General features: G+C 43.8%; 1 protein-coding gene across 2 annotated transcripts in view; it reads right to left on the bottom strand.

Moving 5' to 3' along the window:
- Positions 1 to 7869: 7869 nt before the first annotated feature.
- LOC124136319 (Fanconi anemia group D2 protein-like) overlaps positions 7870 to 27004 on the bottom strand; it is a 54495-nt gene continuing 35360 nt past the window's right edge. For both annotated transcript variants that reach the window (XM_046502211.2, XM_048401441.1), the window contains exons 30-44: positions 21493 to 21574; positions 21076 to 21192; positions 19453 to 19581; positions 17484 to 17602; positions 16917 to 17033; positions 15500 to 15627; positions 15169 to 15268; positions 14880 to 14999; positions 13500 to 13593; positions 12562 to 12633; positions 12286 to 12324; positions 11872 to 12021; positions 10969 to 11115; positions 10564 to 10662; positions 7870 to 9334 (exon numbers count right to left, since the gene is read on the bottom strand). In XM_046502211.2, coding sequence (XP_046358167.2) covers positions 9248 to 9334; positions 10564 to 10662; positions 10969 to 11115; positions 11872 to 12021; positions 12286 to 12324; positions 12562 to 12633; positions 13500 to 13593; positions 14880 to 14999; positions 15169 to 15268; positions 15500 to 15627; positions 16917 to 17033; positions 17484 to 17602; positions 19453 to 19581; positions 21076 to 21192; positions 21493 to 21574 — 1600 coding nt within the window. In that variant the 3' untranslated portion in view covers positions 7870 to 9247. The remainder of the gene's footprint in view (positions 9335 to 10563; positions 10663 to 10968; positions 11116 to 11871; positions 12022 to 12285; positions 12325 to 12561; positions 12634 to 13499; positions 13594 to 14879; positions 15000 to 15168; positions 15269 to 15499; positions 15628 to 16916; positions 17034 to 17483; positions 17603 to 19452; positions 19582 to 21075; positions 21193 to 21492; positions 21575 to 27004) is intronic.

Below are 27004 nucleotides of genomic sequence, written 5' to 3'. Positions count from 1 at the left end.
ATTTAAGGCGCCAGAGACCTGATATTTAGTAACAAGCCCTGTAACATAACTCTCACGAATGTCCAGAATTTGTCACTGTCAAATGTCCCCATTTGGTAAAAAGATTAGGCGCACGTAAGGTCAGGCCAAAGTCGGTAAACAATAGAGCTTCCTCCTTACCACTGCGGACGCGGTCATTACAATCTTGAAACTAGTCCTCTATTCCCAAATGTAGTAACATTTATGTTTTGTGTATGCTTTTGGGAATGCCACCATAGTTAATTTTGAAAAGGTTTATGACTTTCTGACTATCGGCTATTTTCCCATATGAATTTAGTGAGTGAATTTAACGCAACAGTGAGGTGAGTGAGGTGAGGTGGTGAAATGGTGTTGAACGTCCCGTCCATGGTTATTGCACTTATATGGGGACGTGTATGCACGTGTGTGAGCGTGGCTGCTTGTACTAGTCCGGACTAATGCCGATTTTTATAGTGCTAGCCCATTGAGGTATTATGCTGCAGTTAAACATGAGTACCCTACTCAGACACAGCACACTTACTCCGAGCCGACCAGTCTTTGTGATAGTCCCTAAATGCCGTGCGCCAGACAAGGTAACAACAAGTTTCATCTTTTAACGTCTTTTAAGATGCGGCCGGGGATCGAACCCCCGACCTTCCACTCTCTTGGCGTACGCTCTACCACTAGACCACGGAGACCACGGTCCACAGAGATTAATCGACCATCCTTGAAAGAGTCAAAATCAGAAATGACACCCTTCGTATATGTTTCGCTACTGCCTGCAGCATGTGCAAACTGTAGGATATGTTTTGGTGGTAATGTGTTTACAGTCAACGCTTATCTTTGGTTTAATACTTGGTATTAACATTTATATTTCATTATCCCTACATTTTTAAAGAGTATATATGTGTGGTAAACGAATATCATTTAGCAAAGAGGTTGTGATTTCACCTACTTACTGCCAATACATTTTCAAAGGCGTGATTCAGAAAAGAGTCTATGTACATATTATTGAACTGACAGTTTGACGCGTCAGTAATAGGAGCATTGTATTGGTAATATGTAGCCTCAGTCGATCTTATCTATTCTTTGACTATTCGTGATTTGAAAGTTTAAATGAGAATCAAGCCTGATATTATATTGAAAGTTAATAATAACTTCAATTCTACCATGACAGTGAAGAATGCTTCATTCTTATTGGTCAAGTAAGATTAAGTAAGAATAAAATCAAGGATCTATTTAGATTAGATACCTCATAATTTACATGCATATGAAACCATCGATAGCCAACGTATCGATGCGTATACAATGGTTGTCGATAACCCATTAGAAATGTATACGTTTCAATCAAAGGCAACAACAGCTTATCAAACCTTATGAATTCTTTTTTGTATACATGTTTTAGTGTCGTTCCACGTTCTTTAACTTTATTTATCATAAAAAATTAGTTGAATTTGTCATCTACAACACAGTGTCTGTCTCCTTCTGTGTAACCTACTGGTTGTCCCATGACCAGAAGCTGACTGGCCAAGCTTACACCTGAGTTTACCTTTTGTTACAATGCATGCTTTGGTCATCCTGCACACTCTCTCAGCATACGAGTGAACTGTACAAACAAGCAAAATGTTAAGTTGCCACCTCAAATCAGGTGAACTAAATGTCAATAATCGTGCTGTATTAAAATAATACATTATGTTCAAAGTGTTTTATTAAGTAAACTAAATGTTTGTCATATAATGTAAAAGTAGGTTATGTCTTGTTATTTAAATCTTCATAAAGTAAACTAAACAATCCTAAGTTATCACTCTGTCACTTCTTGTGAATAAACGAATGAAATATGTGTGTAAGTATTGTTTTACTTCTATTTGTAATATATGGATTCAGATGTAATACATGCGAATCATTGTAAATAAATTGTGTGTATTACTGCGTTCAATATAGCAAATATCTAATAATGTATTTGGGCTATGTGAATTATTCCCTTAGTGTGATGAATATGACGTTTCCACAAATGTGGCAGCTGTGAATCACGCCCTGCAATGAATTGTTTATATTAGTCCAAGTTTTAATGTGTAATCTAAATGTTATAATCATGTTATAATAATATATATCATTTTGTCTTAAAATATTGTATATGTTTTACACGAGTCATATCCCTGATTATTTATCTGAATATTGTATTGTGTAGTATGTTGATTGCTGCATGTACAATCGTGGTAAGACTTCCGCCGTATGAGCAGCAAGGCATATCATACATGTACGTCACGGTATGTGGAGGAGGTTAGAGTCGGGGGTCTTGCCGTAGTAAGTAACTGTGGTGATACTTTGCTATGTATATGTAGGTAGCCTTGATGATTACATTGTAGCTGTTATTGATTATGTAATAAATGTGTGGATGTCTTTGATTTCCCACTAATTGGCATCGTAATAAAGATCTCACACCCGTAGCGTGTGTTTTCTTGACTGTGAAAGACATTCGCTATTCTGACACACACACGCACGCACGCACGCACGCACGCACGCACGCACGCAAGTCACAAATCTCAGCAATCTCTCAGACTCTCGTGGCGTTCTTTGTCGACTTCTCTTCAGCTCCGACATGGCGGTATCCTGCCATACCTCAGGTTGGTTCCGTTGGCAATGAGGCTGTGCCACAAGCTCGTTTCCACCACTAAATGTTAATGAAGAAAACAGCTACATAACAGGTTGTTCTTTGAACTGTAACAGTGAACAATTTTTTGTAGCCATGGACAAAAACAGTCCATCAATTGTGGATTCAAAAAACGGGTGGCATATGCAAATGATAGAGTAATTATAATGACTTTTTTTAATTGAACTATAGGTATATTGTGGACAAATTGTAGAAGCGTTAGATTTAATCAAACTTCAAATCTTAAAATGTAAACGGTATATACATCAATGAAAGCAGATTTAGGAATATGATATTTCTTCTCAGCTTAGGCGCTTCAAATTAGGTAACACAGGAGCATGAAGTAAGTATTGCTACGTTCTTACACGTGCTTCACAATCAGAAATCCTCGGAATGTTTAAGCAGGTCTATGGACAAGGAACAATGTAGTTTTGTGACTGCTCAGCATTTGCATTTGTCTCACAGCTCTTCCTGAGTGTGAACTGGAAAGGAGATCTCCTGTGGCTGTCCTCCTCACTGTCCCAGTCGTCCGTCAGTCAGTACCTCACATTCTCAGTACTTCCCATACACTCACAGATGATCATTTTGCCTTGTCCGCAGAACTTGTCCTAAACATTACCTTTCCACATAGCTATCATCATCATCATCATCATCATCATCATCATCATCTCATCATCATCATCATCATCATCATATTTCCATCATCCAATTTTGTTGCTGCCTTTGCTCGAAAACCTTACCATTTGACCTAATATTATTTTATCCTGCAGTACTTAGTAATGAAACAAAGGTAACCGCACCGTTTCTTGCATTTGGTTTGGAAAATGTCTTTTCTCATAATTGGTAGACAATGACATTTTACTTTAAAGGAAACATATTACTCCTTGCCAAAATGAAAGTTAATGTTCATCATACTTGTGCTGTTATATACCATCTGCTTGTTAACACTGTCAAATTCTTTGAATTTGTTCATCTTAACATTCATCCTGGTATTAGGGTGTCTGACCAGATGAATATATTCATCATCAATGGTAGGGGATGTGGGATTGGACAACTGTGAGTTTTATAACATTGTCTCCCGTTGTGAGGATAAGGATGCCAAAAGCTCTACTGGTAGAGGCATTTAAATCCGCATTCATTTCTGTGACCACATTTTCCGTGAATGATGGATATTGAAATGTATGAATACCTTCCCTCTTTTCTACAGGATTTTCATAACCAGCCCTTTCAATAAGCACTGGATCCTCTGCCTCATTGCTTAGAGGCTTTACAGATGGGATCAATTGATGAATTTCATAGGTAATATATTTCAATGAGTAGTCGTTTGGTTTAAAAGTGAGTATACTATTAGCATCCTCCTGAGAAGCGCGAATACAATCTTGAGAAGCGCCCGTACAATCCTCTCGGTCGTACACCGGGCTCTTGCCACTGGGGTGAAACGGCATCACGTGGTGTATGGCTATCTGTCTGCTGCGATTCCTGGCTCGAACTGCACGAGGATTGTGCTGTATAACTGTAATAGCTAGTTGATACATAACTGTCCGAGAAAATGACGCGATTCTCGCGTGTAACTGTAGCTGAAGGAGCACGCGTTTTTAAATAGACTCTTAGCACGATTTTCCTCAGTGTAGGGCGTGTAAGATTGATATGTCCGTCTGGAAGAATGATGTTTATTTTTGTGAGATTCTCGTGATACATGTTCCTTTTCCCGAGAAGCACGGGGTGAGATAGGGCTATAGTGACTATTTTCCCTACATACAACGTGTCTTTCGTCCTGTGAACTTTCTGACCTGTGATGATGTAAATGGGACTTTTGTTTGCTTTCTGAATCATGTGATCTAGATCTTGTCGTATCCTTCAGATCTGCATGTTGTTTTAGCTTATTTATATCCTGTGATATAGCCTGGAAACGTTTGTCAAACATTTCGGACATGGTTGTTGTCAGCGATTTAGACCATTCACTCATACTCAAGGGGTAGAACGGAATAGATTTGGGCTCCAGTGTTTCTTTATAACAATTAGTGACCAAACTACCCATAGCACCCGGGCATAAGGCTGCGGTCCCAAGACCAGAGCTGGATGCCTGCTCCTTAGTTTTGGGCGGGTGGGTTGAGCAACGTGATTTTTCCTTAAAAGAAAAAACCTGGTTCTCTTTATACATCACCCCTTTAGTGCCCGTGTGTTTCTCTGAGGAAGTCAGTTTACCTGAGAGACAACACTTTTCCACATTTGATTTAGATTTAGTTTGGGTTTGGGGAGAAAACGAAACTTTTTGTCCGATGATCTTGTATTCCTCCTGGATTTTGATTTAGAACAATTTAAGGCTTTATAAAGCTTGTCAATTTTTTCCTTGACAAGTCCTTGCAGTACGTGCATCTTGATCTTGGAGTGCACGTGCTTTTTCTACAAGTACTACGTCGAGGGTGAGGGTCTCCGATCGCTAGATCAATTCCACACCCTGAGCAGACTCCCGATGACGGTAGTGGGGAGGCATCCATACCCAACACTACGTAAACTAAATCTACATACGTCAACGATCTTGCATCTTATACCACCGTTCCAGCAAGCTTGACTGACGAAGGTCGTCTGCTACAAAACTTGACGATCGTATACTGAACAACAAAAGTTCCTGTGACGTTGAATAAGATCTAATGCAAAGTTATGTTTTTTACCGAATCTGAAACAATTTCGGTTTGCAACAGATAAAAGACTCCTGTAAGTGTTCAAAGGGTTTAATTTGCCATACTGACTTCAGAAAATGCGTGATTTCATTAAAAAAAACATGAACATGCCAAAATGTCAATTTACAAATCAATGGCGTGTGTGTCCACCTCTGGTTGCGATGCAAGCAACACATCTTCGTCTCATGGAATGGAGTCCTGTGTGATATCTGGCCATATCTGCTTGAGCATGTTTCGAAGTTCCTGGAGCGTCTGTGGAACACGTGGTTGACGTCGAAGGCGCCGATTCATCTCATCCCACATGTGCTCGATTGGTGAGAGATCAGGGGAGCGAGCCGGCCAGGGGATGACATTCACGTTGTTTTGTTGAAGGGAATCCTGAACAAGTCGAGCAATATGAGGCCGGGCGTTGTCATGTTGAAAGGTAATGCCTGGGCCATGACGACGCAAAAACGGTAGAACATCAGGGCCGATGATCTCGTCGCGTTAGCGCTGTCCATTGAGATTTCCCTCTACCACTATCAAACGGATCCTCTGTCTTGCTGTAATCCCACCCCATACCATAACGCTGCCGACCCCGAACCGATCTTCTTCCATGACACAATGATTGACGTAACGTTCATCTGGACGTCGGTACACTCGAATCCGTCCATCGCTGTGGCTGAGGTGAAAACGAGACTCGTCAGTGAATAGAACTTGTCCCCACTGCATGGCGTAGACGCTGTCTGCACCACTGTAGCCTTGCTTGACGGTGGTTTCCTGTCAAAATGGGACGTCTGGTGGGTCTTCTGGATACAATCACTGCACATCTGAGGCGACGACGTATGATTGTGAAGATATTCGTCCAAGGCCAGTGATGCTTCTTGCAGTCACTGTTGCTGGCTGGAATCGATTTCGTAGGTGTGTTGTTCGAATCCAGTTGTCTTGTTGATTATTGGTTACGCGTGGCCTGCCACTCCGAGGATTGTCTCTGACTGCATTCGTCTGTTGCCAACGTTGCCATAAACACCAAATGGTGTTTCTGTGGACGTTAAATTGTCTTGCAACATCACGTTGACTCGATCCTGCTTCAAGCATACCAATGGCTCGCAGACGCTCATTTTCGGACAGGCGTGGCATTTCGTAATGTTGAATAATTGCGTAATTTGGTGTTTTTCAGCACGATGCTAAACAATGCAAATGGAATCCAGTTAACGCACATGTTTTTATACCCATTCTTGGGTAGTGAAATGCATGGGACTTGCACAAAAGTCAACTTTTGCATTGAATGCATGCTTTCCTGTAGCAGTTGCGTTTTTGTGACTTGATTCCATACATGTACTACAATATTGAAAACCAAACTTTACTTGTTGGAAAAATACACTAAAATATTGGTGTCACAGAAACTTTTGTTGTTGAGTATAGGTTGTCTGCTATAATCCAATGATGATCGTAGGTTGACTGTTGTAATCTTTTAGATCTATACTAGCTGTGAATTATTATCCAAAAACGTGTTTGGATTGATGAGCAAAAACTTTTGCTAGTTGATGTTTTCCCGCCTTGCGCATGCGCAGATGCAGTTTGACAAGGGATAGGGTTTACCTCAAAACTGTTGGATAATTGGCAGTGAAGAAGACCTCTGTTGAAAAATCTAAAGATTTTATAGTGTGATTATTGCCAAAATGGGAATTTATGGCTATGTTATAATAGAGGTAGGATATTCGTAGAAATTATGAGCTCTGCTAGAAGGGGTCTCTAAAACAAACTGACTGACTGAATAATGGTGGGAAGGGGGTTCTGGTGATATGTAAAGATTGTTCTTCAGTGAGTTGGGAACCGATTAAAAATTAAGAAGAGACTATCATCCAGGGTTTGAGGCCCATTTTCACTTATGTCGATAGTAGGTGTAGAGGTTGCAAAAAGTGTTTGGTTTGGAACTTATACCATGTAGATTTTTGTGATGAGGGTTATCATCAACTGATCATTAGCAAACAAACTGGATTTTTGAAGACTTAAATCAAACATGCTGGGACTACTTATGTGCCCATGTCTAATCTCAACTTCAGCGTTTTAACCTTGTGTGATCTATGATGTGATTGTACGAGATAACAAGGGTACAAGAATCAACGCCATATTGTTCTGTGACATCATGTTTCTAGGGAAGTCAATATTTGCCACTGCTTTGGCATCATGTATGCAAATGTGTCGACCATTTACAACTAACGTAGCCTGATAACTGGTCTTGAGTAAAACTTTGATATATGTACTTTCATCATGAAAAATCATGAAAACAAAGCAAAACAAAAAGAATAAAAATCCCAAATCATCAAAAGGCACCAGTTCCCTTCTAGACTGATCTATATAGAAAGTTTTAACAAGAAATATTTAACGGTTTTGCCGTTCTGCTCTGGAAACAGAAAACGAATCACCAGACGGATTGACATGGTGATCGTTTTATATGGACATGGTGATCATGATATAAAATTATCGTTACATCGATATAATAATATACAATGAGATCCATAGTACTATGATGCCACCACGATAAACAATAATATGAAGTTCAAGTTGTATGACTTTATTATCACATGCATCCTTCATATAACGTCTGTATTCAGCATAACACAAATGTGATTCTAAATACACCTTTCAACTGAAGTAAGTCGCCTAATAAACAGTACAAAAACAAACCTCTGGATGATATTCACTGAAAATATTTTTACTTCATCAAAATTACTGTCATCAATCTTGTAGGTCTTATTTTGCTACCAAAATATCTAAATATCCATAATACTCAACACAATAAATTATTGTTCAAACAAGGGCCCTGTTCCAAAATGGAATCTTAAAACTAAGATGAAAATAATTCCAAAACTTTAACCTAGACTGAAGAAAGTTGTAGGACCAAGGGTCCCATTCAACAAAGAGATTTGAGTGCAATGACTGTCGTAAGTCTCCCTTTAAGTGTGGAAGGCATAATGGTTATCTTGCAGGCAAGATCACTTTGTGAATCTGGACCCGGATCATTAAATCATTCATGGTTGGTTGGGGTTTTTTTTCTTGTTTAACGCCGCACTCAGCAATATTCCAGCTATATGACGGCGGTCTGTAAATAATCGAGTCTGGGCCGATAAATATGAGTGATAAATATCATGAGCATCGATCCACGCAATAGGGACCACCTGATCCCATTAGTCGCCTCTTACGACAAGCACATCATTCATGAACAGACCCGATGTTAACAGGGCAAGTGTCAATCAAATTAATGATTAAATCAGTTTTAGTTAATGAAATGATATTGAATCAACCTGTACATGATGTAAGCAGTTGTTTTACAATAACTTGTAACATTAGTCAGACTATACTAGGTTAAATTTATTTATAGAAACATTTCTTACAAAAAACAGACCTTGTGATTCCACAAAATTTGTAAACTGTTCATATTTAATAATAATAATAATATAAAGAATGATAAAATATCTCATGTGGTAATGTTCAACATTTAACTGAACACTCTCTATTTGCTCAAAATGAAGTGATTCCATAACATTTATTTTCTTTCACATCTGAAGCATCATCAATGTGCACAGAAAAGAAATGTTCATCTTTTTAGCCGTTAATATTTACTACTGCATCACAGTTCACACACAAAATTTATATTGACAGCTGGTCCTTCAAGTAACATTTACCAACTCAGCAGCCATTTTGGCCATCCAGTGTCCAATAACAATGATTTCAGGTATGGAGTCTGTGATGGCCTGGAATCAACCCAGTGAGCTGGCCAGCTACCTATCATCAAAAACTGCTTGGTCTTTTCTAGGCAGTGTCCATTTTTGCTATTTTACACCTCTTCAGTTTTAGCACTTGCACGTACCCTGCAGTCAGAGCATTTCGATTTGTCCCAGAGCCTGCTAGTTTCTTGGCTCCTGTAGCATGTGGTCTAGAAGACTTCACTGTAAGATCCCTCACTGTCCGAGCCTTCCCCGTCCTTACTGTCACCGCCTGCCTCGCTTTGGTTGTCCATTTCCTGTATGAAGAAGTCAGGAAGCGCTCATAATGAAGAAAGGTTTGATGTCAATAAGTATTTCCCTTTGCATGACAATTATTTAAAAGCAAATGAGCAAGAATTCCAAGTATACATTATCACACACACTAACAAGAGGGGGCATGGGTGGCCCAGTCGTCTAAGGAGCCACAATTCGCTGTGCAGAGTTGCATCCCTTGGGCACGCCAGAAACCTATGATTGTGGGTTCGAATCCTGATTCGCCCTGATTATGTTTCTAGGTTTGTCAGCACCATACCCGTGCTCGTGGGTTTCACCGAAGTGGTAAACATCTGAGACCTGCATCACTTCAGGCTTTCCTCCCACATTAATCTGACACGCCGTGATATAACTGGAATACTGTTAAAAGCGGCTTTAACCCAACTCACTCATTAAGTAAAATATGGTGAAAGTCAAAATCAAATATTTAGAGTAAACTTTTGAACTGAAGTGAAACCCTGTTTGTTTTGTCTGATTGCTGAGAACATCAATACATACAAATTCTTTGATTGGTAATCCAGGTTATTTCCAGTAAAGGTATATGTACTGTCAGAATTAACAGCATACAACATACTTTCACACATGACATGCTACGTATTGAATACAGAATACATAGAGAAGCTTTAGATGACAAATCTATGTGAAAACACCCAACGGCAATCGTCTCAGAGATATCTGTGAGAGCCATATTGTGACGACTGTCCACATGTCACAACTGTTATGAGAAGGCAGAGGAGGATCAAGGGAAATAACTCCAGCTAGTGACCATAGTACAAGGGGCCACTTTTCACTCTGTCATAGATATCTAAATAATAAAGGAAATTGAACACTGTTGTATCTGGATTAGAAATAATTTACAAAACTGATTGACCCACAGCAAATAATTTCACACATTTACAAAAATATCAGCCATCATAATTAACCTGTCATTAAAACCTGTAGAAAACCACATATATCAAGAGTCTACTCAATGAAACTTTCAGACATACTCCATTGTTTTATTTGTCGTAGGATTTGTCTAAGGACTGAGTGAACAAAAGGATTTACAGACTTTATATCTTTTTCAATGATGATTCAAATTTAAGGCATTTCCAAGTTGGACTGCCAAATTCAAGACCTTTACATGCCTGCAGTGCGAACCTTTTACAGTGAAAACACTCTAATGTGACCTTAATTTGTTTTGCAAACTAAATCATTACTGTGTGTCACCTACCACGTCACTTTCTTCATCTTCATCAACAGGGACTGCATCTCCATCCTCTTCTTCACTGTCATTCGTCACTGTAGAGACCTGGGATAGGATTTCTTCTCCCTGACAAATATACCACATAATGTTATCAGTGTGTGTGTCACGTTCCATCACACACGCACACACGCACACATGCACACACACACACTCTCAACTTAATGATGGGTATATTTATATACACTGATAGCGAAATAAATCTGCTATATATCCTTGGCCGGAGATAATCGACACTGACAGGGCAAGATGACACCCAATCAGCCAAGGAACAGTTTGTAGCCAACAGATCCTCACCCACCTAACAACAAGCAGGGGCAGCTGCGGATCTATCCTGCCCCAGAATCCCAGAGGGTGTTGATAATGAAGCCTTACCTGCAGATCCCTGTTTTTCAGGTTGCCCATCCAGAAAGCCTCCAGACACTTGTTGAGGGTCAACATCGCCTTCACTCTGTAGACGAACGCCTCCAGTCCTCGCTTCAACATGGGCACCTGATTCGTCAGCGAGACATCACGGATTATCTGCAATCAGGTTTAAAATAATTACTGTCAGAACTGAAGTCAGATAATGTGATGGGATATATGCAGAGTGAAAACATGTTATCTCAAAGTCATCAGGAAAATGCTACAAATGCCACATAAATGTTCAAGGAAGAGGGGTACACTGTGGTGTTTGCACTACTGTTGAGGAAGAAAGACTACAGTCCTGGAAGAATACAGGGGAGGCTAAAGCTGGGGAAGTTACAGTAACACTGAACTTAGACCTGTCAGTGACTGCAAACATGGAAACACAAGAACATAGTTACAACACAACAGCTGTAAGCATTGTTTTACATACCACTTCAACCAAACAACGGAGCTAAATCTTAAGTAATAAAATACCAGTGAGTGAGTAGTAAAAAGGACATATACATGCTGTGTTTTCCTTGCAAGCCGTGTAAGGTTTCATTGTCCTGTAAGTACATTGTCTCGGGCAATTTCTAACATGTTTTCTGCACAAAATGATTTGACACACATACTTGGAAAATTGTAGTTTGATGCCCCCAGTGCAAATACATGACAGTGTATGCTAATGTTTGTTTGTTTGTTGTTTAACGCCGCACTTAGCAATATTCCAGCTATATGTGATGATGGTCTGATGATCAAGTTTGGACCAAACAATACAAAGATTGACATGACATGCATTAACGAGCCTGTCCAGATCTTCTTGTATATGTTTATGAACCAGACAGCCTCTATCCACTATTCAATACTCCTGTTAAAAGGAGCGCCCCTGACCTTGGAGTGGCTGGACACATGGTGGAGCGCTCGGGTGCTCATCTGGAAGCTCTTGAGGAGATTCTGGACATCCTCCCTGTTAGTCTTGAACATACAGTCCAGCAGCGGCATGCCTTGTCTGAGGAACACCTCCAGGAACATTCGTCCATACTGCAGGCAGGAGACATAAAGAGTAGGGTACACAATGCACTTCTGGTATAATGGTATTTTTGGTATATTTTATGAATTTTACCAAAATTCCCGAAAATTTAAGCCATCTTTCATAATGTGACCTCTGATGATCTTGACCTTATAGGGAGGTCACCCAAAATGCGATCAAAATTCCACTCTATACAACATGCATAGTTTCGTTAAAGTTACTATTAAGAAAAAAAGAAATAGCAGATCATCCAAGTCCTATTATCAAACTCTTACCTTCAAAGCTGTACCCATGTTTGATCTGCCATCAAATGTCTGTAAAACAGGTTTAGAGTACTTAAATTAAAAAGCGGTCTGTGATCCTTAATGATTTCTTCTTTAGTCAATTAAGGGCCTCCTTAAATCTTTTATGTTAAACATTAGTCCTAAACACTGGTTTAATTAAGTCACCTGAGATATTTTCGACGATGATACCTTGTCACTTGGTATATTTTCAAGTACATGACTATTTGCAACATCATTCACTGCTAAAGATTACAAAAACTGTCCTACTTTGATGAGGTTGACGAAGATGTGCAGGATCCTGACTGCCGAGTTCCACTGCAGCAACCTCTCCACCTTCAGCTGTGAAACATCAACAATGGTGCACTGAGAAACACGAACAAATACAGAGGCCATGTGTGCCACACTCATTTGTCTCTTCCTCCTTCAAAACAACACAATCACACAATGTACACTAAGCCACCAGACCCATGAAGATTTGGGTTAGAATAGGTCAGCAACCCATACTAACAGGATCAAGTGGTCAGGCTCGCTGACTCCGTTGATGTATGTCTTTACATCCTAATTGCATGGATTGATGCTCATGATATCAATCACTGGATTATCAGGCCAGACTCGATTACTACTGCCATCGTATAGCTGGAATAATGCTGAGCGCGCCTTTTAACAACAAACAAACAAACAAACTAAGCTACCATGGCTTGGCCGTCTTTAACTTGTCTTTCATATTTTCAATTTAACCTCCAACAGTACGACATCTACACTATCCAACTAGCCCAAAGTGAGAATCCACAGGACTAGTCACAGTCTAACACTATGCTCCTCCATCACCAATGAATGCATTTGGTTACTATGTGAGGTACCGTAATCGTTATTGTTAAACCAACAAAGCTAGCAAAGAGCTGATTCCAGCTAGGGGTAAGCTAGTGATTGCTCAGACCAGTGAACGCTCTATTACTAGTTACACCTACATGAATGGTTCCTGCTTGATAACGTGTGCAATATGTGCCTGCCAACCACAGGCTATAGACACTGCCCAGGACACTGACCAGAGCAGGGCTCAGTTGATGTTCATGAGTTATTAACAGCCTCATGTTATTAGTTTACTTAAAAAATAAATGTTATTACTAAACTGGTCAACAAGTGTAAGGATATTTCCAAGTGGCATGTCATGGAACATTAACTGACTTTTTACCACAATAACTTACGTCTCTCGACTCACTGAGTTTCCCAGCTGGGAGTCTCTTGATGACCTCGATCAGCTCACTGAACAGCACTCGGTAGTACACAGAGAAGGAGTGCCTGAAACAAGACATGATGACCTCAGTAGTACACAGAGAAGGAGTGTCTGAAACAAGACAGGATGACCTCGGGAGTACACAGAGAAGGAGTGTCTGAAACAAGACATGATGACCTCAGTAGTACACAGAGAAGGAGTGTCTGAAACAAGACAGGATGACCTCGGTAGTACACAGAGAAGGATTGCCTGAAACGAGACAGGATGACCTCAGTAGTACACAGAGAAGGAATGTCTGAAACAAGACAGGATGACCTCGGTAGTACACAGAGAAGGAGCGTCTGAAACAAGACAGGATGACCTCGGTAGTACACAGAGAAGGAGTGTCTGAAACAAGACATGATGACCTCAGTAGTACACAGAGAAGGAATGTCTGAAACAAGACATGATGACCTCGGTAGTACACAGAGAAGGAATGTCTAAAACAAGACATGATGACCTCGGGAGTACACAGAGAAGGAGTGTCTGAAACAAGACATGATGACCTCAGTAGTACACAGAGAAGGAGTGTCTGAAACAAGACATGATGACCTCGGGAGTACACAGAGAAGGAGTGTCTGAAACAAGACAGGATGACCTCGGTAGTACACAGAGAAGGAGTGTCTGAAACAAGACATGATGACCTCGGTAGTACACAGAGAAGGAGTGTCTGAAACAAGACATGATGACCTCGGTAGTACACAGAGAAGGAGTGTCTGAAACAAGACATGATGACCTCGGTAGTACACAGAGAAGGGGTGTCTGAAACAAGACATGATGACCTCAGTAGTACACAGAGAAGGAGTGTCTGAAACAAGACAGGATGACCTCGGGAGTACACAGAGAAGGAGTGTCTGAAACAAGACATGATGACCTCAGTAGTACACAGAGAAGGAGTGTCTGAAACAAGACAGGATGACCTAGGTAGTACACAGGGAAGGAGTGTCTGAAACAAGACAGGATGACCTCGGTAGTACACAGAGAAGGAGTGTCTGAAACAAGACAGGATGACCTCGGTAGTACACAGAGAAGGAGTGTCTGAAACAAGACAGGATGACCTGGGTAGTACACAGAGAAGGAGTTTCTGAAACAAGACAGGATGACCTCAGTAGTATGGAGTGTCTTGACATATTGTAGCTCACCTTGTCTAAGAGTGGTTCTGACATTCTGTAGCTCAACTTGTCTGAGAGCGGATCTGACATACTCTACCTCGAGATTGGTTCTGAAATGATGTAGCTCACCTTGCCCGATAACCATTTTGACACACTGTAGATACCTTGTCCAAGTGAGGTTCTGACATATTTTAGCTCACCTTGTTAGAGAGGGGTAGGAATTGGAGCGTCCATTCTTGTCTGCCTCGATCAGCTCCCGAGTTCCTTTTGTTAGTTCCTCAATGGCCTCCAGGGGATCAGCCGAGTACACCAGGAACATCCTGGAAATACAAAAATGTCTCATACTTAATGCTGACAACATTTGATCCTCGAACACATCTGGCTATTAACATGATGAGGATGTGAATTTTCAATCTTGTTGATAATGGAGAAGGTTGACAAATTGAATGGATTTTAACAATAGATGCATGTTTTGTTGTGTTGACTTACTTGATGACAATCTGTAATTGTTCGTTGTGTTTCGCCCCCTTCTCTCTCTGGCCATCCGAGCTGAACCATTCCCGTTTCAGAAACTCCTCAGCAAGCTCAGCTACAAGAGAGATGAAAACTTATGCTAATTCTATCACACAAACTCATTCATATGCACTCTGGAATAACAACATGATATTGTGATGTTGAGCATAACAGTGATTACTAAATTATCCCATCCCACTCTTATATATCTTACCAATTGAGGAAAAACGTTTTTTGATTTTCAGATATGTTTTTTAAAATTTCTGGTCAGTGATACCATCAAGAAAATACATCCCAATGCCCTCACCAACTTTTCCACTAAGCTCTGGTAAGGCTGTCTTCTCCACCAGTGCCATCAACAGTCTCAGCAGCGTCACCGCCGCAGGGAGATTCGACACTGTAGCGGCAAAGTTCTGGCAGTAATTGAAGGCTCCCCTATAACAGAGGCATTGTACAGTCAAGTCTATGGCAGAAAACTACTTACATCTTCATACAGTAGATGCAGCACTATATTCGAGTGCTGAAAAGGAAACAATACTGTGCAATTTGTCAGAGCAAACATTTCTACACAATATCATACACAGAAGTGAGTTATCACATTTCATGGAGGTCAACTGGTCATGAGGATGTATCAGCACACCACACATGTACTGCATGCAAACATAGAAGGCTAAAGATGTCAGCATGACTGAATACTAACAATAAATCTGATGATTTGAACAAAACATGATGTCATCATTACAAGAAACATACAAGCAATGGTCAGCTCTCTCATCCAAATGGCCCCATAACAGAATTTAAGAGCATCCTCAAAGCAATTTCAAAATTTGAAATACTGCAAAAAACAGGACATGTGTGTTGACACTAAACAAATACCAAAAATAATTGCATTCTGAACATAAAATGATGAGGAATGTCCATAAGGAGTTTCAAAATTTAAAGTATTGAAAAAATACCCCCTGGAACATAAATATTGAGTCCCAGTACTAGCTACTCAAGAGCTTAATTCCATTCCATTCTTTACAAAAATGACTGAGCAATGACCATTGATAGCTATTTCAATATGGCTGATGAGTCTACTATATTGAAAATTGGATCAAAATTCTGGAACCAAAAAAAGGTATCCTAATTAGTGGGGATAAGAAAGTGATATTTCTGCTTCATTGGTTCAGTGGTTTCTGAGGAAATAATGTTTACAATGTGACAAAATATATTTCCAGAGAATTTATCGGCTTTGTATAAAGGTCAAAATAAAAGGTCAAAATCTAAAATATGGCAAGAAACAGAACATAGTGTTGAGCCCCACTAACTACACATGTACCACATACAACAAACATGGCTGAGTGATGGCCAAAAGGAGTTTCACCTTGCAGTATGGTCGAAGTCTTTTTTGTTTGTTTTGTTTGTTGTTTAACGCAGCACTCAGCAATATCCAGGCTCTATGACTGCGGTCTGTAGCTAATCGAGTCTGGACCAGATAATCCAGTGATTGACATCATGAGCATTGATCCACGCAATTGGGAAACAATGACACGCATCAACCAAGTCATCGAGCCTGACCACCCGATCCCATTAGTCGCCTCTTACGACAAACATAATCGCTTTTTACGGCAAGCATGGGTTGCTGAAGACTTATTCTACCCCGGATCTTCACGGGTCATATGGTCGAAGTGCAAAGGTCAAATCAAGGTAAAAAAAATTAAAATATTGCAAACACTTTTCACCTGACAAGGTCATGGAAGGAGGACTGGGAGCTGCTGCTGCTGGTCTTGATGCGGGACACCAGGATATTCAGTCCATCCTTCAACAACTGCCGGTTCTCAGCCATCACAAAACCATTCCTGGAAGAAGAATATGCCACTGATATCTAGGCCTGTACCAGTAAATCAATATACAAGTCAAGAACAAGTGTCAAAACACTTCTACCAAAACAAAACCTTTATTTCGGGTTATACTTTCATAATGTGTAGGTTCAAAAAATTCAACTGACTGAAGCAAAAATCCATAATTGGAAAATATAATAAACACAAAGTTAATCATACCAAATGAAAGTCAACTTTTTAAGTGATAATGGATCCAACATATTGTATGTAGTCTCTGGCCAGTACAAACCTCTTATCACTTCTCCATGTAAATACATGTTACTTTAAACACACCAACATGATTAAACATCATACTCTTCATACAGAATAAGGATATATTTTTTTCAACCTCATTTTTGGTCAACTTCAAAGGCTTTTCTAGTCATACATGGGTACCAAGTAGGAAAGTCATATAGGGTTGTTGGTTACCATGAGAACAGAGACAGCAGTGCCTGCAGCAGGAGTTTGAAGCAGGATCCCATCAACATGGCCTCCGGGGAGTTGCTTCCCGGGCCGTCCAGCATGCCGTCATTCTCCGATATCAGGGTCTGAACACACAAGCAGCACAAACATCATAGCTGAGATACCTACATGTGCTCCACTCTGAAATCTGTACACTTGGAATTCAGAATTTAATATTCCAAAAGTTACAATGATTATCAAATGGGGTTGCTCCAGTTCAAGAAAACAAACTTTGTGCAATGACTTTCATAATATGTCCATGTTGTAAGATGGAAGTTGTAAGCCATATCTCTTACACAATCCCCTGGAAGAACCCACTGGTGCCCCCTCCCCTCAGTAGACCTACCTGGAAGAACCCACTGGTGCCCCCTCCCCTCAGTAGACCTACCTGGAAGAACCCGCTGGTGCCCCCTCCCCTCAGTAGACCTACCTGGAAGAACCCACTGGTGCCCCCTCCCCTCAGTAGACCTACCTGGAAGAACCCACTGGTGCCCCCTCCCCTCAGTAGACCTACCTGGAAGAACCCACTGGTGCCCCCTCCCCTCAGTAGACCTACCTGGAAGAACCCACTGGTGCCCCCTCCCCTCAGTAGACCTACCTGGAAGAACCCACTGGTGCCCCCTCCCCTCAGTAGACCTACCTGGAAGAACCCACTGGTGCCCCCTCCCCTCAGTAGACCTAACTGGAAGAACCCACTGGTGCCCCCTCCTCTCAGTAGACCTACCTGGAAGAACCCACTGGTGCCCCCTCCTCTCAGTAGACCTACCTGGAAGAACCCACTGGTGCCCCCTCCCCTCAGTAGACCTACCTGGAAGAACCCACTGGTGCCCCCTCCTCTCAGTAGACCTACCTGGAAGAACCCACTGGTGCCCCCTCCTCCCAGTAGACCTACCTGGAAGAACCCACTGGTGCCCCCTCCCCTCAGTAGACCTACCTGGAAGAACCCACTGGTGCCCCCTCCCTTCAGTAGACCTACCTGGAAGAACCCACTGGTGCCCCCTCCCCTCAGTAGACCTACCTGGAAGAACCCACTGGTGCCCCCTCCTCCCAGTAGACCTACCTGGAAGAACCCACTGGTGCCCCCTCCTCTCAGTAGACCTACCTGGAAGAACCCACTGGTGCCCCCTCCTCTCAGTAGACCTACCTGGAAGAACCCACTGGTGCCCCCTCCTCCCAGTAGACCTACCTGGAAGAACCCACTGGTGCGCCCTCCCCTCAGTAGACCTACCTGGAAGAACCCACTGGTGCCCCCTCCCCTCAGTAGACCTACCTGGAAGAACCCACTGGTGCGCCCTCCTCTCAGTAGACCTACCTGGAAGAACCCACTGGTGCGCCCTCCTCCCAGTAGACCTACCTGGAAGAACCCACTGGTGCGCCCTCCCCTCAGTAGACCTACCTGGAAGAACCCACTGGTGCGCCCTCCTCCCAGTAGACCTACCTGAAAGAACCCACTGGTGCGCCCTCCTCCCAGTAGACCTACCTGGAAGAACCCACTGGTGCGCCCTCCCCTCAGTAGACCTACCTGGAAGAACCCACTGGTGCCCCCTCCTCTCAGTAGACCTACCTGGAAGAACCCACTGGTGCCCCCTCCTCCCAGTAGACCTACCTGGAAGAACCCACTGGTGCCCCCTCCTCTCAGTAAACCTACGTGGAAGAACCCACTGGTGCGCCCTCCCCTCAGTAGACCTACCTGGAAGAACCCACTGGTGCCCCCTCCCCTCAGTAGACCTACCTGGAAGAACCCACTGGTGCCCCCTCCCCTCAGTAGACCTACCTGGAAGAACCCACTGGTGCCCCCTCCCCTCAGTAGACCTAACTGGAAGAACCCACTGGTGCCCCCTCCTCTCAGTAGACCTACCTGGAAGAACCCACTGGTGCCCCTCAGCAGACCTACCTTGAAGAACCCACTGGTGCCCCCTCCCCTCAGCAGACCTACCTGGAAAAACGCACTGGTGCCCTCAAGGTGCTCACACAGAGGCGGCAACAGGTGGATCATGTTGGTTGCAATCTCAGTGGCTGTGTACTGGTCCAGGTGAGAGAATCCAACACTCTTGTCAGCCTTGGTCTAAACAAAACAGGGATAAACAAAAACCTTATTTTCTCTTTCAGCTTCATACAAATAACAACACCCAAAAGTATTCATCAATGATGAGGACCTGTATCTCAACAGTGCCATGTAGTACCCTAGTTGGTGTCAGTGAGCAGCTGTTGTGAGTGAGACAGCAAGTGAGTATGACAGTGAACAAGTTTTCCACCTCTTAAGAAGTTGTACAGCAATATCACTGTAACTGGTAATCCAGGACAAGTTGAACCAACTCACAAAACATGTCTGAGACAAGATGGCTGAGCACAGAATTTGGGCAAACATATTTGGTTTGTTACAGGTAGAGAGGGTGTACCCATGTTGTACACATGCAGGTCATGACGAAGAACTTGACTATGCTCCTGTGGACAACCATATTGCTCATGAAACTATTAAGAGGTCGGTGTGACAAGTCAATACCAGAATTCTCTAAAAGCTGTTTGATAGAAGTTGATTACAAACAAATAAACATGTCAAAGAAGGGTAAACATGTCAAAGAAGGGTAAACATGACCATTCTCAGTCACGAGAATTGGCCTATAATGTCATAAAATACATGGAGAAAGAATGTACATATAAATCTCAAGCATTGTCAAAAGCTGGCATTGCGACTGGTCCGTCTGTGTCTACGCTAAAGCGCATCAGAGCAGAAAGTATAGCTTGTGAAATGTGCCGTCACCATTTCCACAGTCATCAGGTACCTCGCATCATCATGTGCTAGTGAACTCGCCACCAGAACCTGTGTGCCGAGACAGGACACGCACATTTCCATCGTATTACTTGTTGTGGTCCACTCGCTATCCCTTTCATCACAATGGGACCTCATACAAAGTCATGAGGGGTTAACTGTCCGGTCACCACCCAACTTATCTTGGCTTACCATAACCATACTTACACAATCCTGCACTGTTCTCATATGTGTTATGACACCTTGACCTTAAAGTCTATTACAGCATGATTAGTATTTTTTGCTGCAGTCAGGATTATTACAGCTCTATCAAGGCAGCCTGTAAATAATAAAGAAAAACTACTGGGCAATATACCAGTAATAATTGGTTGGTTGGTTTGTTTGTTGTTTAAAGCCGCACTCAGCAATTTTCCAGCTATATGACGGCGGTCTGTAAATAATAGAGTCATGACCAGACAATCCAGTGATTAAGATCGTGAGCATCCCTCCACGCAATTGGGATCGATGACATGCATCAACCAAGTCAGCGAGCCTGACCAGCCAATCCCGTTAGTCGCCTTTTACAACAAGCATGTGTCGCTGAAGACCTATTCTACCCGGGATCTTCATGGGTCATACCGGTAATGAGCAACATCCCACGACATCTGTGTGCACACAATCAACCAAGGCTTACCTTACCCTCAATCTAATTTAGTCGGTTGCCACAACAAGCAATAGAGTGTTGGGGACCTATTCTATCATGGTCCAGTTTCCAGACTTTCATCTGATGGACGAAGTATGTGCACTCACCTTCAGGAAGGTCCTGCGTTTAGCAGCCGAGGCTAGCAGCGAGTGGTCAAGCTTTCTGGTCAAGTCCTTCAACAGGAATTCCAACTGTGGTGGCTGTATCTGAAGATCTTCCGTTGCCTGCAAGACACACACAAAGTGAACTACACGTATCAGTACAGGCAGGATCAAGATTCAAGTAAAAATCCAGGTGTGATGAAAACAAAGTTTATTACCAATTGTTAATCGTTTATGATGACACACTGTCAGCGGTGCTGGGAATAATGTGGTCACCATCAAAATACTACCTATATCAGCCATTGCTGCAGGCAAATCCCTTTTTCAGTCACCTCTTACCATAAGTATGATGTACTAAGAATGATGTCTGCCCCAGAAATCCCAACATCAAATGCAGTGAATGTAAAACTGATCAACTCGTACCTTTGTGTTCATCTCAGAGTCAAGGGCTGCCTTGGTGATGAGGCCCGTGCTCAGGATGGTGAACACACTAACATCCAGCTCCCTACAAGGAGAAAAAGAACTAGTGGTGGTCTGGAGTTTTCAAAAGTAGATGCTATTTACATCAGAACATGGCAGGTAAATTGAAGAATAATGAAGGGATGAAAAAAAATCGAAGATATTAGAAAACGCAACCAAAGTTGCATGTAGGTGGACGGACTGATCTGAAGTACTGTGTGTAGGTGGACAGACTGACCTGAAGTACTGCATGTAGGTAGGTGGACAGACTGACCTGAAGTACTGTGTAGGTGGACAGACTGACCTGAAGTACTGTGTAGGTGGACAGACTGACCTGAAGTACTGTGTAGGTGGACAGACTGACCTGAAGTACTGCATGTAGGTGGACAGACTGACCTGAAGTACTGTGTAGGTGGACAGACTGACCTGAAGTACTGTGTAGGTGGACAGACTGACCTGAAGTACTGTGTAGGTGGACAGACTGACCTGAAGTACTGTGTGTAGGTGAACAGACTGACCTGAAGTACTGTGTGTCGGTGGACAGACTGACCTGAAGTACTGTGTGTCGGTGGACAGACTGACCTGAAGTACTGTGTGTAGGTGGACAGACTGACCTGAAGTACTGTGTGTAGGTGGACAGACTGACCTGAATTACTGTGTGTAGGTGGACAGACTGACCTGAAGTACTGTGTGTCGGTGGACAGACTGACCTGAAGTACTGCATGTAGGTGGACAGACTGACCTGAAGTACTGCATGTAGGTGGACAGACTGACCTGAAGTGCTGTGTGTAGGTGGACAGACTGACTTGAAGTACTGTGTGTCGGTGGACAGACTGACCTGAATTACTGCGTGTAGGTGGACAGACTGACCTGAAGTACTGTGTGTAGGTGGACAGACTGACCTGAATTACTGTGTGTAGGTGGACAGACTGACCTGAAGTACTGCATGTAGGTGGACAGACTGACCTGAAGTACTGCATGTAGGTGGACAGACTGACCTGAAGTAATGTGTGTAGGTGGACAGACTGACCTGAATTACTGCATGTAGGTGTACAGACTGACCTGAAGTGCTGTGTGTAGGTGGACAGACTGACCTGAAGTACTGCATGTAGGTGGACAGACTGACCTGAAGTACTGTGTGTAGGTGGACAGACTGACCTGAAGTGCTGTGTGTAGGTGGACAGACTGACCTGAAGTACTGTGTGTAGGTGGACAGACTGACCTGAAGTACTGTGTGTAGGTGGACAGACTGACCTGAAGTACTGTGTGTCGGTGGACAGACTGACCTGAAGTACTGTGTGTCGGTGGACAGACTGACCTGAAGTACTGTGTGTAGGTGGACAGACTGACCTGAAGTACTGTGTGTAGGTGGACAGACTGACCTGAAGTACTGCGTGTAGGTGGACAGACTGACCTGAAGTACTGCATGTAGGTGGACAGACTGACCTGAAGTACTGTGTGTAGGTGGACAGACTGACCTGAAGTGCTGTGTGTAGGTGGACAGACTGACCTGAAGTACTGTGTGTCGGTGGACAGACTGACCTGAAGTGCTGTGTGTAGGTGGACAGACTGACCTGAAGTACTGTGTGTAGGTGGACAGACTGACCTGAAGTGCTGTGTGTAGGTGGACAGACTGACCTGAAGTACTGCATGTAGGTGGACAGACTGACCTGAAGTACTGTGTGTAGGTGGACAGACTGACCTGAAGTGCTGTGTGTCGGTGGACAGACTGACCTGAAGTGCTGTGTGTCGGTGGACAGACTGACCTGAAGTACTGTGTGTAGGTGGACAGACTGACCTGAAGTGCTGTGTGTCGGTGGACAGACTGACCTGAAGTACTGCGTGTAGGTGGACAGACTGACCTGAAGTACTGCATGTAGGTGGACAGACTGACCTGAAGTACTGTGTGTAGGTGGACAGACTGACCTGAAGTGCTGTGTGTAGGTGGACAGACTGACCTGAAGTACTGTGTGTCGGTGGACAGACTGACCTGAAGTACTGTGTGTAGGTGGACAGACTGACCTGAAGTGCTGTGTGTAGGTGGACAGACTGACCTGAAGTACTGCATGTAGGTGGACAGACTGACCTGAAGTACTGTGTGTAGGTGGACAGACTGACCTGAAGTACTGTGTGTAGGTGGACAGACTGACCTGAAGTACTGTGTGTAGGTGGACAGACTGACCTGAAGTACTGTGTGTAGGTGGACAGACTGACCTGAAGTACTGTGTGTCGGTGGACAGACTGACCTGAAGTGCTGTGTGTAGGTGGACAGACTGACCTGAAGTACTGTGTGTAGGTGGACAGACTGACCTGAAGTACCGTGTGTAGGTGGACAGACTGACCTGAAGTGCTGTGTGTAGGTGGACAGACTGACCTGAAGTACTGTGTGTAGGTGGACTGACTGACCTGAAGTGCTGTGTGTAGGTGGACAGACTGACCTGAAGTACTGTGTGTAGGTGGACAGACTGACCTGAAGTACTGTGTGTAGGTGGACAGACTGACCTGAAGTACTGCGTGTAGGTGAACAGACTGACCTGAAGTACTGTGTGTCGGTGGACAGACTGACCTGAAGTACTGCATGTAGGTGGACAGACTGACCTGAAGTACTGTGTGTAGGTGGACAGACTGACCTGAAGTACTGCATGTAGGTGGACAGACTGACCTGAAGTACTGCATGTAGGTGGACAGACTGACCTGAAGTAATGTGTGTAGGTGGACAGACTGACCTGAATTACTGCATGTAGGTGTACAGACTGACCTGAAGTGCTGTGTGTAGGTGGACAGACTGACCTGAAGTACTGCATGTAGGTGGACAGACTGACCTGAAGTACTGTGTGTAGGTGGACAGACTGACCTGAAGTGCTGTGTGTAGGTGGACAGACTGACCTGAAGTACTGTGTGTAGGTGGACAGACTGACCTGAAGTACTGTGTGTAGGTGGACAGACTGACCTGAAGTACTGTGTGTCGGTGGACAGACTGACCTGAAGTACTGTGTGTCGGTGGACAGACTGACCTGAAGTACTGTGTGTAGGTGGACAGACTGACCTGAAGTACTGTGTGTAGGTGGACAGACTGACCTGAAGTACTGCGTGTAGGTGGACAGACTGACCTGAAGTACTGCATGTAGGTGGACAGACTGACCTGAAGTACTGTGTGTAGGTGGACAGACTGACCTGAAGTGCTGTGTGTAGGTGGACAGACTGACCTGAAGTACTGTGTGTCGGTGGACAGACTGACCTGAAGTGCTGTGTGTAGGTGGACAGACTGACCTGAAGTACTGTGTGTAGGTGGACAGACTGACCTGAAGTGCTGTGTGTAGGTGGACAGACTGACCTGAAGTACTGCATGTAGGTGGACAGACTGACCTGAAGTACTGTGTGTAGGTGGACAGACTGACCTGAAGTGCTGTGTGTCGGTGGACAGACTGACCTGAAGTGCTGTGTGTCGGTGGACAGACTGACCTGAAGTACTGTGTGTAGGTGGACAGACTGACCTGAAGTGCTGTGTGTCGGTGGACAGACTGACCTGAAGTACTGCGTGTAGGTGGACAGACTGACCTGAAGTACTGCATGTAGGTGGACAGACTGACCTGAAGTACTGTGTGTAGGTGGACAGACTGACCTGAAGTGCTGTGTGTAGGTGGACAGACTGACCTGAAGTACTGTGTGTCGGTGGACAGACTGACCTGAAGTACTGTGTGTAGGTGGACAGACTGACCTGAAGTGCTGTGTGTAGGTGGACAGACTGACCTGAAGTACTGCATGTAGGTGGACAGACTGACCTGAAGTACTGTGTGTAGGTGGACAGACTGACCTGAAGTACTGTGTGTAGGTGGACAGACTGACCTGAAGTACTGTGTGTAGGTGGACAGACTGACCTGAAGTACTGTGTGTAGGTGGACAGACTGACCTGAAGTACTGTGTGTCGGTGGACAGACTGACCTGAAGTGCTGTGTGTAGGTGGACAGACTGACCTGAAGTACTGTGTGTAGGTGGACAGACTGACCTGAAGTACCGTGTGTAGGTGGACAGACTGACCTGAAGTGCTGTGTGTAGGTGGACAGACTGACCTGAAGTACTGTGTGTAGGTGGACTGACTGACCTGAAGTGCTGTGTGTAGGTGGACAGACTGACCTGAAGTACTGTGTGTAGGTGGACAGACTGACCTGAAGTACTGTGTGTAGGTGGACAGACTGACCTGAAGTACTGCGTGTAGGTGAACAGACTGACCTGAAGTACTGTGTGTCGGTGGACAGACTGACCTGAAGTACTGCATGTAGGTGGACAGACTGACCTGAAGTACTGTGTGTAGGTGGACAGACTGACCTGAAGTACTGCATGTAGGTGGACAGACTGACCTGAAGTACTGCATGTAGGTGGACAGACTGACCTGAAGTACTGCGTGTAGGTGGACAGACTGACCTGAAGTACTGTGTGTAGGTGGACAGACTGACCTGAAGTACTGTGTGTAGGTGGACAGACTGACCTGAAGTACTGTGTGTCGGTGGACAGACTGACCTGAAGTGCTGTGTGTCGGTGGACAGACTGACCTGAAGTACTGTGTGTAGGTGGACAGACTGACCTGAAGTACTGCATGTAGGTGGACAGACTGACCTGAAGTGCTGTGTGTAGGTGGACAGACTGACCTGAAGTACTGTGTGTAGGTGGACAGACTGACCTGAAGTACTGCATGTAGGTGGACAGACTGACCTGAAGTACTGTGTGTAGGTGGACAGACTGACCTGAAGTACTGCATGTAGGTGGACAGACTGACCTGAAGTACTGCATGTAGGTGGACAGACTGACCTGAAGTACTGTGTGTAGGTGGACAGACTGACCTGAAGTACTGTGTGTAGGTGGACAGACTGACCTGAAGTGCTGTGTGTAGGTGGACAGACTGACCTGAACTACTGCATGTAGGTGGACAGACTGACCTGAAGTACTGTGTGTCGGTGGACAGACTGACCTGAAGTACTGTGTGTAGGTGGACAGACTGACCTGAAGTACTGCGTGTAGGTGGACAGACTGACCTGAAGTACTGTGTGTAGGTGGACAGACTGACCTGAAGTGCTGTGTGTAGGTGGACAGACTGACCTGAAGTACTGTGTGTAGGTGGACAGACTGACCTGAAGTACTGTGTGTAGGTGGACAGACTGACCTGAAGTACTGCGTGTAGGTGGACAGACTGACCTGAAGTACTGTGTGTAGGTGGACAGACTGACCTGAAGTACTGTGTGTAGGTGGACAGACTGACCTGAAGTACTGTGTGTAGGTGGACAGACTGACCTGAAGTACTGCGTGTAGGTGGACAGACTGACCTGAAGTACTGCGTGTAGGTGGACAGACTGACCTGAAGTACTGCGTGTAGGTGGACAGACTGACCTGAAGTACTGCGTGTAGGTGGACAGACTGACCTGAAGTACTGTGTGTAGGTGGACAGACTGACCTGAAGTGCTGTGTGTAGGTGGACAGACTG

The sequence above is a fragment of the Haliotis rufescens genome, unplaced genomic scaffold, assembly GCF_023055435.1.
Source record: "Haliotis rufescens isolate VD_foot unplaced genomic scaffold, xgHalRufe1.0.p SCAF_22, whole genome shotgun sequence".
Taxonomy (NCBI): Eukaryota; Metazoa; Mollusca; class Gastropoda; order Lepetellida; family Haliotidae; genus Haliotis; species Haliotis rufescens.
This window is presented reverse-complemented; position numbering and strand designations above follow the sequence as displayed.